General features: G+C 40.4%; 1 protein-coding gene across 4 annotated transcripts in view; it reads left to right on the top strand.

The window, feature by feature from the left end:
• EPC1 (enhancer of polycomb homolog 1) overlaps positions 1 to 4,168 on the top strand; it is a 93,098-nt gene extending 88,930 nt beyond the window's left edge. For all 4 annotated transcript variants that reach the window (XM_036841571.1, XM_036841574.1, XM_036841573.1 and 1 more), the window contains 3 exons: positions 175 to 316; positions 424 to 787; positions 2,789 to 4,168. In XM_036841571.1, coding sequence (XP_036697466.1) covers positions 175 to 316; positions 424 to 787; positions 2,789 to 2,861 — 579 coding nt within the window. In that variant the 3' untranslated portion in view covers positions 2,862 to 4,168. The remainder of the gene's footprint in view (positions 1 to 174; positions 317 to 423; positions 788 to 2,788) is intronic.
• Positions 4,169 to 13,711: the final 9,543 nt, after the last annotated feature.

Below are 13,711 nucleotides of genomic sequence, written 5' to 3'. Positions count from 1 at the left end.
CGTTGAGTTATAAGATGATTTGAACATTAATCAAATTTATGCATATCGGAGAGAAGAAGATATTTCAGTGGTTTGCGACTGTCATTTATATTCAGACTGATTTTGGTAACCTGTGTAGCTTTAATAATAATTTGAGACTAAGTGATGCTGATTAGATTTGTATTTTCTTTTTAGGGTTTTGTTTCCAAGACTTTGGATTCTGCTAGTGCTCAATTTGCTGCTTCTGCTTTGGTGACATCAGAACAGCTGATGGGATTCAAGATGAAGGAGGATGTGGTGCTTGGAATTGGGGTGAATGGCGTCCTTCCAGCCTCAGGTAAGGGTAAAGACGTTTAAGGTGTTTTGATAATGTCTGTAACGTACGTCTGTAATAAACAAGGAGCAGAGTTGCGGTTGTTCACCTGCTTCTTTCCTTTTCCCTAGGAGTATACAAGGGCTTACACCTCAGTAGTACTACACCCCCGGCACTTGTCCACACGAGTCCGTCGACGGCAGGGCCAGCTTTGCTACAGCCTGCGAACGTGACCCAGACAGCGGGTTCCCACAGTGGGCCGAGTCACCCAGTGACTGCTGCCGGTTCTGCAACAACTCAGGTTCTGATTGGGAACAACATCCGATTAACTGTACCTTCATCAGTCGCCACTGTAAACTCTCTTGCCCCCATAAACGCACGACACATACCTAGGACTTTAAGTGCTGTCCCATCGTCTGCCTTAAAGCTGGCTGCCGCAGCAAACTGTCAAGTTTCCAAGGTCCCGTCTTCATCCTCTGTAGATGCAGTTCCACGGTGAGTAGTTATTTGAGCCCAGAGTGTTTGAAAAATATGAAATCTGACTTAAATTCTCTGGCATTGCTCTCTACTTATTTCTTTGTGTTTTTGCTCTTTCCTATATACATTAAAAATGTATAGATGAGAATTCCTTATTTATGTAAGAAATAAACAGATAAATGTTGTAATTCAATATTGCTGAGAATTTGAACTTTAAAGGGAGTATAGAGAATATTGCATGTATGATTGGGACATGACTTAGTATAATAAGAGCTTATAATACTCTCACTCTTTATTTCACCTTTGGATCGAAGGAGTTGTCTTTAGAATGTTTCTTTTGCTTATAATTTCTTCCACAGCTTCTCACGTAGACAGAATTAATAAAACCCACCATGGCTAGTACACTAATTAAGCCTCTCTTAATAATGTAAATAATGTAAAGGGTTACAGTATTCATGCCAGGTCAACTTTTAATCAGACCATTATTTTCTGTGCTAACTTGTTTTCTTAGGTTTCAGTAGACGGTTTAGAATGTTTGCTCAGTCTCTGTTCTGTTTTAAATATTAACGGGAATTCAAATCTTGCTGTCTACTTGAGGGGAAACAAAAAGAGAAAGACAGGAGTTTTCAGTTGAGTTAGAAGATGAGCATAGAAGTGTGAAAAGTTAAATAATATTAATTGTAAGTAATAGGTAAAAATTGTTCTAGAGGTATCACAAAGTATAATATGCTTGTCAAATTAGCATGTATAGAGTGTGGCTATAATTTCAATATAAGAGATATTTTTACACAGGGATATTCTGGGAGTGTTCTACCAAAAAAAAAAAAAAATCAGATTTCATCTTGGCTGGGCAGAAGGGAGGAAGAAAAAAGAGCTGGGGAAATACGTATGTGTTTCAGAGGTTAACAAACAAGTAACCTAGTTTGTCTAGAGATTTGGGAAGATTAGTGGTAGAAGTTGGGGTGGTTGGCGGCCAGACTTTGAGGCATCTTGGCTGCCGCTCTGACACGTAGACTCCCTCAGCTAGGAGTGGCCCAGGGCAGGGAGCAGGCTTCGTAGCAACGGACTGCAGCTATTAGTTTCTGGACCCGTGCATCCCTTCTGCTTCTGAACTTAAGTGGTAGTCACGTCTGCTCAGTGCTCATGCATTCTTAACATTCTGGGTCTAGTCATAGCTAGCCAAACAACTATAGCTCTTACTTAAATATATAATACGTGGCTTTCATCGCTACAGAATTATATAACCGCGGGAGACTCGAAGTGTAAGGGGAACGTTCGCATCACTTACTTTAGCCCCTGTGTTTAAAGATGAGGGAACTGAGTGTGCAGGGCAGAGACTGAGACACAGATGTAGAGGACAAACGTATGGACGCCAAGGGGGGAAAGCAGCAGGCGGGTGGGGTGGTGGTGTGATGAATTGGGAGATTGGGGTTGACATGTATACGCTGATGTGTGTGTAAAATGGATGACTAATAAGAACGTGCTGTATAAAAAAATAAAAAAATAAAATTTTAAAAATAAATAAATAAAGATGAGGGAACTGAGCTCTGCGAGCACGTCGGCAGTCGAGGGGCAGGGGCAGGGGGGACCCTGGTCTTCTGATTGCTCAGCTCCACAGAGAGAAAGAACTTGGACTTCAAAGTCCTGACATGAATGACCTTCACTCACATTGTTCCTTTTTAAAACTCTTAGGAAAGGTTTAATAGAGGAGGAGATTGAAACTATAAACTAAAGCTTGGTTATTCTTTATGTGTTGTAACACCTAGGTTGCTTGGGTGCTACAACAGGTTTGTTGGTAATGTAGTTGACCATGGAATGTGCAGCAGACACAAGCCTGACTTCCGGTTGTGTGTTCCGAATGATAAACCATAAAAGTTCATATTCCTCTACTTGCTATCCTGTCCCAAAGGAGTCAGATCTCTTTCTATTATTAAAAACATTTAGACTTTTTATTGGGAAGATCATCTTGATTTGTTAAATTGATTGCAGATAAGTAATTTATTGAACTTTCTTCAACAGGGAGAATCATGAATCAGAAAAGCCAGCACTAAACAACATAGCAGACAATACAGTAGCGATGGAGGTGACGTAGCTTCCTCAGGAGTGGAGCCGCAGCCTGGGGACTGGATTAGGTGCTATGCATCAGTAGCATTTTGAATGCAAGGGATGATGGAACGCAGCACGTGCGTTTCTGTGGCAGCTGTGGGGACTTGACAGCAATGCTCATCTCTCATGCTTCCATTTTTCTTTTCTTACTGTTAATAGGAAAAAAAATCAACATCTGTAAATTAAGAATACAGCAATTATCTGTACAGTACTGCATATTTGTAATACCCTTGTATATATGTTACTTGAATACAGAGATGTTCATTTGTGATGCTTTGCACTTGGGGGTGGGGGGGGAGGGAAATAAATTGCAACAAAGAGTGTGAGATGATGTGAGAGTGTGTAGAGATGAGGTGTCATCCCATCATGTGCATGGTGCAGAGCCTGCTGTTTTATCTATTTATTGTGCCGTGTTTACAGTTTTGTACACTGTACCTTCATTGGTTCCTGTGCTGTAGTGAATGTGTTAGGTAGCTGTGGACTCCTTGGTATTTTGTAAATGGTATAACATAACTTGGTTCCCCTCTGGGTCCCTGAGTTTTCTGTGTATCATGTGAAAAAAAATGGTGACATACATACAGAATTTTACAAAAAAAAAAAAAAAGGCATCAGTTTTTTAAAAATGGGGAATGTACTGTTAAATGGGGATCTTCCTGGTCTACTATCATTAGGACAAGTAACGAGCTAAAAATGAAGTCTCTTGAATCTTCCCATCCCCACCTGCCCACGGAGCTGTGGGTAGTTTCTGGTACTTAAAGCACTAATGTTATGTTGCTGCTCTGCAAACAGCCCAGTAGTCCCATTTCCTTCCACACCAGAAAGTGTTAAATCAAGTATGCAAATGGAGTCCTTACAACTGGAGTTTATGTTGTCTTGCCCTTTTTTTAGCACAAGAAAAAAATTGTACTTTTTTATTGTCGAATTGTTTCAAAGACTTCATTCTTTACTTGTTCTTACAAAAAGGATATAAGGGAGAAGAATGCAGTAATTGCTGTACGTGTATCATCATTCCAGTTTCTAAAAACAGCCAGCCAGCTTTTTTCCTTTTAAGATTCTCCAGAAGGCTGCGAGGCCAGAACCACAAATATCGGGTGCCTTCCTTTGGAAATATTTGACTTCTCTTCTGTGAAGAGAATGGTACTTAACAGACTACTACTAGTGCTTTGTCAGTACCGAAGTCTGAATGCCCAGTCCAATGGCATACATTATCCTTAAGGTTTTTAATCCCACCTGGAAAAATTGTGATAGAATTCTCACAAAATAAACCCAGGGCATTACATGTTGACAAACTAATGTGTAGTGGTCTTTTGCTTTTATTTTCAACCCAAGAACTTTTGTGTGACTTTAATTAAAATCATTCAGTAAAGCGGGGGGGGCAGGGCCGGTCATGGGAACGTGAGCAATTACTTTCCAGTTCATTTTTTTCAACAATTATTTATTGAATGATTACCTAGTATGCTTGGGACTGTTTTAGGTCCACTACAGTGAAAAAAATTCCTGCCCATTCTATGACCATGGAATTTATAATTTCATTGAGTGATAGAAACAAGATGAATATGCAAAATTTAAATTGTATTATGGTAAGTATTTGGGGGGAAAGTAAAGCAAGGAGAGGGGAGAAGCAGTGCCAGGATGGGGTGGAGGTTGCCGTTTCCGGTAGGGTAGGCAGAGAAGCGCCCACAGAGATGATGGGGCAGGGGGGTGGAGAGGATACTTACAAGGGTCGGGGTGTGCCTGGTTTGCTGAAGGAACAGCAGTGTGGCTCTGGTGCACAGGCAAAGAGGAGCGGAGTAGGTAAGGTCAGAGGGCATCGGGGAGGCTGCTCGTGGCGGGCCTGATAGGTGACTTTAAGGACTTAGGATTTTGGAGCAGAGGAGTGATGTGGTTAGAACAGGCTCACTCTGGCTTAGGTGTTCAGAATACAGTAAAGGACCAAAATTTCTCCAAATGTGATGAAGACAGTCCACAGACCTCAGGAAATCAACGAACCACAAGTGCACACACGAAGAAAATTTGTTAAAGCATATAATCAAATTGCTAAATATCGATGATTAAGAGAAAAATCTTAAAAATAACTAATTTTTAAAAAGACGTATTACAGAGAAAAATAAGAATGACGGCAGATGTTCACTGGAAGACATGCAAGCTGAAAGGCAGTGGAGCAATATCCTTACTGAACAAAAAAACTCAACCTAGAATTCTAAACCTAGCAACATTGTTTTTCAAAAACGAAGGTGAAATATTTCTTCATACATAAAAAATCTGACAGAATTCATCGCAAGCAGACGTCCGATACCAGAAATGTTAAAGGATGTCCTTGAAGCAGATGAAAATGGTATCAGAGATCTGGGTGCACGCAAACAAAGACCATCAGAAATGGTAAATATATGTGTACGCATTAAAACTCTTTTCCTGATCTTTTAAGTCTTTAAAAGATAATCGGCTTTTTGAAGCAAAAATAATAAAGAGTGTATTATGGCATTATAACACAAGGAGAAGGAACATATATGAGAACAGTAGCACAAAGGTCAGGGAAGGAAGAGGGCCTAAGGGCCTGATCCTACACTCAGAATGGTATAATACCCCTTGAAGGTAGACTGTGCTAAGTTAAGGATGTATACTTAAGTCGTAAAGCAACCACTAAAATCACAAAACAAGGAGGTACGGCTAATAAGCAGGAAAGAAAATAAAGTAAAATCGTAAAAAATATTCTATTGACCCAAAAGAAACAGAAAAAAGAAGAAAAAAGGAAACAGGACAGATGAGTAAATAGAAAACAAATATGAACATGGTAGATTTAAACCCAGCCACATCAATAATAATATTAAATGCTAATGGTCTAAACAACCCAAGTGAAAGGCAAAGATTGTCAGATGGTATAAAAAAAGAAAAACCCGTCTATATACTGCCTTCAAGAAACCCACTGCAAATATAAAGACACAAATAGGACAAAAGTAAAAGGATTGGAGAAGGATATACCATGTTAACACTCATCAGAATCTAGAGTGGCTATATTAATATCAGTACATTTCAGAGCAAGAATATTACCAGGAATTTTTAAAAGGTCACTTCATAATGATAGAAGGATCACTTTATCAAGAAGACATAACATTCTTAAACATTTATTCATCTAATTACAGAAATTCAAAAATACATGAAACAAAAGTGATGGAATTAAAAGGAGAAATAGGCAAATATACAATTAAAATTAGAGGTTTCAGTATCCCCTTTCCAATACTTGATAGAGCAAGTAGACAGAAAATCAGTGAGGGCTTGAACCACGTTATCAACTAAGTTGCCCTAATTGACATTTTTAGAACACTCTATCCAACAAATGCAGAATACACATTTGCTTCAAATGCAAATGAAATGTTTAGCAAGGTACACCGTACTGTGGGCCATAAAGCGAATCTCAATAAATTTAAAAGGATTTAAATCATACAATGTATTTGCTCTGACTAGAATAAAGTTAGTATTATTAACAGATCTAGAAAGCCCTTAAATATTTGGAACCTAATAACAAACTTCTAAATATCATATGGGTCAAAGCAGAAATCAAAAGGGGCATTAGAACATATTTTGAACTATGGACACTGGAAAACTATGGAAAATGGAAGTATACATATCAACAGTTGTGAGATGTAACTAAATCAGCACTTGAAGGAAATTTATACCAAAAATTAAGAAATAAATCAATAACCTAAACTTCTACCTCCTACAAAACTAGAATAAGAAGTGCAAATTAAACCTAAAGCAGAGAGAAGAAAGGAAATGATGAAGATCAGAATGGAAGGAAAATTTAAAAAGTGAAACAATAGAGAAAACCAATGAAACCAAAAGCTGGTTCTCCGAGTAGATCAATAAGATTGATAAACCTCTAGCCAGACAAATTAGAATAAAAAGAAGATAGAATTTACCAATATCAGGAGTATAAGAGGAAACATTACTACAGATTCTACTGAAATTAAAATACAAGGAAACATTAAAAACTATATGCCAATAAATGTGACAACTTAGGTGAAATGGAAAAGTCCCTTAAAAGACACAAATTACCAAAGCTCTCTCCAGAAGAAATAGATTTAAAAACAAAAACAAAAAACTACAACAAAAGAAAACTACAGGTTAATGTGCCTCATGAACGTTGACACAAAAAATGCTTAACATTTTTTAGCAAGTCAATTGCAACAATATATACAAATGATATGACATTATGACCAGTAAGAATCAAAAATGACTGTGTGGCATATCTAGGTGACTAATGCCTGAGATACCTACATAGTTTCTCATGGTCCAGGAGTGGTATCGTAAAGCAGCTGAAATTTACCCCATGCTTCTAAGGAGGCGTGGATAGAGCTTACTTAGATGGAGCCAGAGCTGTAGAGAGTCAGCATCAGAGGACGAGGGACACAGTTCTGTATCAGCAACCAAGGATCAGATGGGGCACCATATATCCTAGCATGTGCCAATGTGTGTTCAGATGACAACTGAAGCCCAGGCAGCCCTGGTTCAAATTCTGGCTGTACGCCTAACTGTGTAACGTGTAAGTTACTTAACCTCTCCCAGTGTCTTCATCTCTAAAACAAGGAAAATAATAGCACCTACATTGTTGGGAGATTTAAATGAGACCATGCAAGTACAGTACTCACTCAGGCCAGTGTTCAAAAAAAAAAAAAAAAAGATAAAGAATGTAGTGCCTTCCCCTAAAAAGAATTAAATTTCATTTTGTCAAGACGATGCAGTCAGGTGGGAACTGGGAAAATAACTCAGCTTAATACTTGTTCTGGGGTTTTGTTTTTTGTTTTTATTTTTTGCCAAATAACTTGACACACAGAGGTACCCTTCGTTTCTTGCCTTCCTATTATTATGAGAAATTAAGTAAGTCTCTCAATCTACTGTGGCCTAAATTGCAAAAGGAAAAGACACATGAAAAGTCTGGACAGTAATATACTGGAGCCAGCTCACATTGACTCATGAGAATCAACTGTTAAATTTTCGGGGATTTTACGAACTGGTTCTTAAACAGCCATTATTAGAAAGTAAATTATATAAACTTACAAATAAATAAATTACATAAAAACAAAGATAATGATACAAGAAAAGAAAACTACAGAACAATATCCCTGATGAATATTAATGCAAAATCTTCAACAAAATATGAGCAAACAGAATTCAATAGCACATTAAAAGAATTATACACTATGACCAAGTAACCTGAAATGCAATGAGGGTTTAATATACAAGTCAATCAATATAATGCACCACATTAACAGAATGATGGAAGAAACCCACATGATCATCTCAACTGATGCAGAAAAAGCATTTGACAAAATGTGATGCTTTTTCACGATACAAACACTCAACAAACTACGAATAGAAGAAAACTATCTCAACATAATAAAGGCCTATAGGACAACCTCAGAGCAAACATCGTACTCAGTGGTGAAAGACTGAAAGCTTTTCCTCTAAGATCAGAAACAAAACAAGGATGCCTGCTTTCACCACTCCTATTCAGCATAGTACTGGAAGTCCTGGCCAGAGCAATTAAGCAAGAAAAAGAAATAAAAGGCATGCAAATTGGAAAAGAAATAGTAAAACTATCTCTGTAACAGATGACATGACCTTACATAGAGAAACCCCTAAAGATTTCTCAAAAACACCTATTGGAACTAATACACAAAAGTAGCAAAGTTGCATGATACAAGATCAAAACACAAAAATAAGTAGTGTTTTTACACACCAACAATGAACAATCTGAAAAGGAAATTGGAAACGAATTCCACTTACAATAGCATCAAAAAGAATACAATACTTAGGAATAAACTTAAACAAGGAAATGAAAGACATACACTGAAAACTACAAAAACGTTGCTCTGAAATAAAGACATCAATAAATGGAAAGAGAGCCTGTGTTCATGGATTGGAAGACTTAATATTGTTAAGATGTCAGTTCAACCCCAAACAACCTACAGATTCAAAAAGAATCCCTATCAAAATCCCAATGGCAACTTTTTGCAGAAATAGAAAAAATCCATCCTAAAATTCATATAGAATTCAAGGAACCCTGAAGAGCCAAAACTATCTTGACAAGTGGAAGGTCTCACATTTCCTGATTTTAAAACTTACCCACAAAGCTCTGTGATCCAGCAATCCCACTCCTGGGCATATATCTGGAGAAAACCATAATTCAAAAAGATACATGCACCCCAATGTCCATTGCAACACTATTTACAATAGCCAAGACATGGAAACAACCTATATGTCCATCAAGAGATGAATGAATAAAGAAGATGTGGTATATATATACAATGGAATACTACTCAGCCATAAAAAAGAATGAAATAATGCCATTTGCAGCAACATAGGTGGACCTGGAGATTGTCATACTAAGTGAAATAAGCCAGACAGAGAAAGACAAATATCATACGAGATCAGTTATATGTGGAATCTAAAAAACTGATACAAACAAACTTATTTACAAAACAAACAGACTCACAGACATAGGAAACAAACTTGTGGTTACCAAAGGGGAAAGGTGTGGGGGGAGAGATAAGTTAGGAATTTGGGAGTAACATATATACACTACTATATATAAAATACATAAACAACAAGGACCTACTGTGTAGCACAGGGAACTCTACTCAATATTTTGTAATAACCTATATGGGAAAAGAATCTGAAAAAGAATGGATATATGTATATATGTATAACTGATTCACCTTGCTGTACACATGAAACTAACACAACATTGTAAATCAACTATACTTCAATTAAAAAGTATTTCTTAAATAAAAGAATATATAAAGAACTCCTATAACTTAACAACAAAATAACCCAATAAAAAAAATGGGTAAATGATTTGAATAAGACATTTCTCCAAAGAAGATTACAAATAGCCACAAGCGTATGAAAAGATGCTCAACATGCCTAACCATTAGAGAAATGCAAACCCGAACCAGAATGAGATACTACCATCTCATACCCATTAGGATAATGACTATTAAAAAAAAAAAGAAAAAACAGAAAATAACAAGTGTTGGTGAGGACACGGAGGAATGTGAACCCTTGTGCACTGTTGGTGGGGATGTAAAGTGGTTCAAATGCTAAAAGAACAGTGTGATAGTCCCTCCAAAGACTAAAAACAGAACTACCATATGACCCAGCAATTCTACTTCTGGGCACATATGTATAAGAAATTGAAAGCAGAGTCTAGAAGAGCTATTTGTACACCCACATTTACAGCAGCATTATTCACAATAACCAAGAGGTGGAAACTACCAAGTGTTCATCAACAGAAGAATGGATAAAGAAGACGTGCTATATACATACAATGAAATACTATTCAGCCTTTAGAAAGTAGGAAATCCTGTCATACGCTACAACATGAATGAATCTTGAGGACATTATGCTAAGTGAAATAAACCCACCACAAAAAGACAAATACGGTATGATTCCACTTACATAAAGTATCCAAAGTAGTCAAACTCATAGAAACAAAGTAGAATGGTGGTTGTCAGGGGCTGGGGGAAGGGAGACATGGGGAGATATTCTTCAATGGGTACAGAGACTGGGTTTTACAAGATGAGAACAGTTCTGGGGCTTGCACAGCAATGTAAATATACTTAACGCTACTGAAATAAATGGTTAAGATGGTAAATTTTATATCATGTGTTTTATCACAAAATTTTTTTAAAATCAAAGGTAATAAACAAACAGACCTCATCATTTCCTAGTTACTTCGCTCTACCCAGTTTACACTCTTGAGGTTACTTCTACTGTGTTTATGAGGTAGACATACTATGTATAGCTGGGCCTCTGCACATCACTTCCCAACTCGGCATTCAAGGACATCTTGTTGATAGCTTGAAATCGGCCATGATGGGAGTACTTACCCCCCGCAGAAATTGGGAAACATTAAAAATTGTTTGTTTGGAGTGCTGGTTGCTGAATATGTACCTGCCACCACTAGGCTCAGCAGAGATGCTGGTCTCAGTCCTGTCTGCCACTGAACGATAAACTCTCCACCGGCACAGTGCTCGGGATAATGAGGGTGAGAGTTGAGACGTGTGAAGAGCTTTACTTCTGCCACTGGCCCCAGGGGAAAGGGATGTAAAAAGAAAAAGATCACAAGGACCTGATGGGGAGAGTGTGTCAAGCCTGCAGTTCTGTGTCTCAGCCTCTACACAACTGCTGCATTACTCACAGTGGCCTTGCTGCCCAGGACAGCCCAGATCAAACCCTGCAAACCAAACTAAGCCTGCACACCCAGCTCTATGCAAATAGATCTCTCTATTATCAGCGGAGAGACGGCCCAAAGCAAGTGGTTCTGGATTCATCCTAATGCCACCAAAGGCAAAAAGATCCAGATCATTGAGGACATAGGTGGTAAAGTCCGGCTGATAAGGTGTCCTATGACTCTTTCTTCAAAGACTTGCTACTTGTTTGCTAATTTGGCAACTTTGATGAGCGCTATTATTATATTAGCACTAGGAGGAAGTCACTGGTGCCCCCTTGTGGCAAACTTTGCAAAAGAGCAAACCCCCAACTGCCCAGAAGACGCGGAAAAGGAAAGGTGACAACAACAAGCGCAGAACAGGGTGACCTGCTGCTCTGGCACTTGTGTTATGAATGGGGGCAGTGGTGGGACGCAGGTCTACACTGTCTCTAGAAATGTGCTGAGTCAACGTAACGCTTCAGAAAATGTTTTTAAGAAATAGAGGCAGCTTGTCCTTGTAGAAGGAGGATTGCACTGCAAGTGTTAATTAACTGCAGCTGTGCCAGCCTCACCTGGGCATGTTTCTCAAAGTCTCGTCCTCCATCCGACGGCCTGCATCATAGTCCCCAGTACGCTGATAAAAATGCACATTCCGGGGGCTTCCCTGGTGGTCCAGTGGGTAAGATTCTCGCTCCCAATGCAGGGGTCCGGGTTCAATCCCTGGCCAGGGAACTAGATCCCACATGCATGCTGCAACTAAGAGTTCGCATGCTGCAACTAAAGACCCCATGCAGCCTAAATAAATAAATAAACATTTTTTTAAAAATGCACATTCCCAAACGTCACCCAAACCCTACAGATTCAGTTTCTCTGGGAGTGAACGTGCTAAACAAGCTCCCCAGGTGTTTCTTATGAACACTGATGTTTGAGAACCACGTGAATTCAAAGATGAGCAAGAAATTCAAGTGGGCTGTCATTGTTGTCAGAGCCATCTGTCACTGAAAGGCTCTCATTGACTCTCCCTGATCAAAGGAAACTGAAGGGGCAGGACAATTAAGTATGATATGTGCTCCTGGATGGATCCTGGTCCAGGAAAGGGATATTCGTGAGGCAACTGATAACATTTGAAAAATGTCTGAAGATTAGTTAATAGTATTGTTTCCATGTCAATGTCCTTGTTTTGGAATACGGTCCATAATATTGTAATAACTTTGTATGGGCACAGATGGTTACTATACCGTGGTGATCATTTCATAATGTATGCAAATGTCAAATCACTATGTTGTACACCTGAAACTAACATAATATTGTACATCAGCTATATTTCAACGTAAAAGTCCTTGATAGAAATTCCTTGGCAGTCCAGTGGTTAGGACTCCGAGCTTTCACTGCCGAGGGCCTGGGTTCCATCCCTGGTCAGGGAACTAAGATCCCGCAAGCCATGCTGCACGGCACAGAAAAAAAAGAAAGAAAAAGTCCTTATTGTGATAATTGAACTATGATTACATGTGTAGTGTTAACATTTGGGAAAGCTAGGTAGGGAGCCTCTAGGAATTCTTTGCACTATGTTTTGCAACTTTTTTGCAAATACAAAATTATTTCAATATTTTAAGTTACAAATTAAAAAAATTTAAGTCTCCCACTTGGTAAGCACGCATTTTATATCTTTGCTACTTTAAGTGTGGACCAGCTGCATCAGGTACCCCTGAGAGCGAAGAAACAGGGAACCGCTCCAGACTGGTTGGCGTCAGGTGCAACAAGCAGGGAACTTACATAGAGGCTGGTCTCGGGCGCCAAGCATAAAGTCAAGTAGATCTCCACGCCCACCCACCAGACAGGCCTTAGGGGACTCAGTCAGGTATTCAGGCCAGATGGTCTCAACATCCGCGCACTCTCAAGGCTTCCTCCTCCAAACCGCTGCTCGCGGGGGAAGAGTAGGCGGAAGGCACAGTCCCAGGACCGCGGAGGCGTGAGGAGCCTCCGACTGGCCGGTCCACGTGCAGGTCACCTGGAGGTCACGTCCTCTCCGAGACCTCCTTCCCCACACTTGCACGGCACCCTGGGCTCACGGAGGCCGCCCGGGGCTCTGGGGCGTCGGGACCCTCACCTGCAGCACCCCGGGCAGGACAGACACTGCCATCCTGTCCCAGCCCCAGCATCCCGTGCTGGTCACTCGCGTCACCCAGGCCCCGCGGCGGCTGGGGTGGTGGCGTGAAAGTCGGTCCAGGATGTGCTTTCCTCCAAGCCCACCAAGGCTGGTCTTCAGAATCCGCCAAGGAAGTGGCGTCTCTCCTCGTGTCCTTTCCCTCTTATCCGTAGGCCCCCCCGGTACCCCAAGCTCCCGGCCTTTCTCTCGAGCCCCGAGGATCACGCTCTCAGCTAGTGCCCGGCCCAGACGGCCCTAGCGACCAGCCCACTCTGCAGCCGGGGCCAAGGCCTCCCGCACAGTGGAGGCCCCAGGACGTTTGCACGTGCCAAGCGCGGAGCAGGGCCGAGGGGCGCTGGGGCGGGGGGTGGGGCGGGGGGTGGGGCGGGCCGGACACCACTGCCAAATGTGGGAGGACCTTCCGGGCCCCTTAGGTCTCACCGCGCACTTGTCTTTACTCCAGGCCAACCCTCGGAGG

Source organism: Balaenoptera musculus, chromosome 2 (assembly GCF_009873245.2).
Source record: "Balaenoptera musculus isolate JJ_BM4_2016_0621 chromosome 2, mBalMus1.pri.v3, whole genome shotgun sequence".
Lineage (NCBI taxonomy): Eukaryota > Metazoa > Chordata > Mammalia > Artiodactyla > Balaenopteridae > Balaenoptera > Balaenoptera musculus.
The sequence above is the reverse complement of the archived record's forward strand: the minus strand, read 5'-3'. Positions and strand labels throughout refer to the sequence as shown.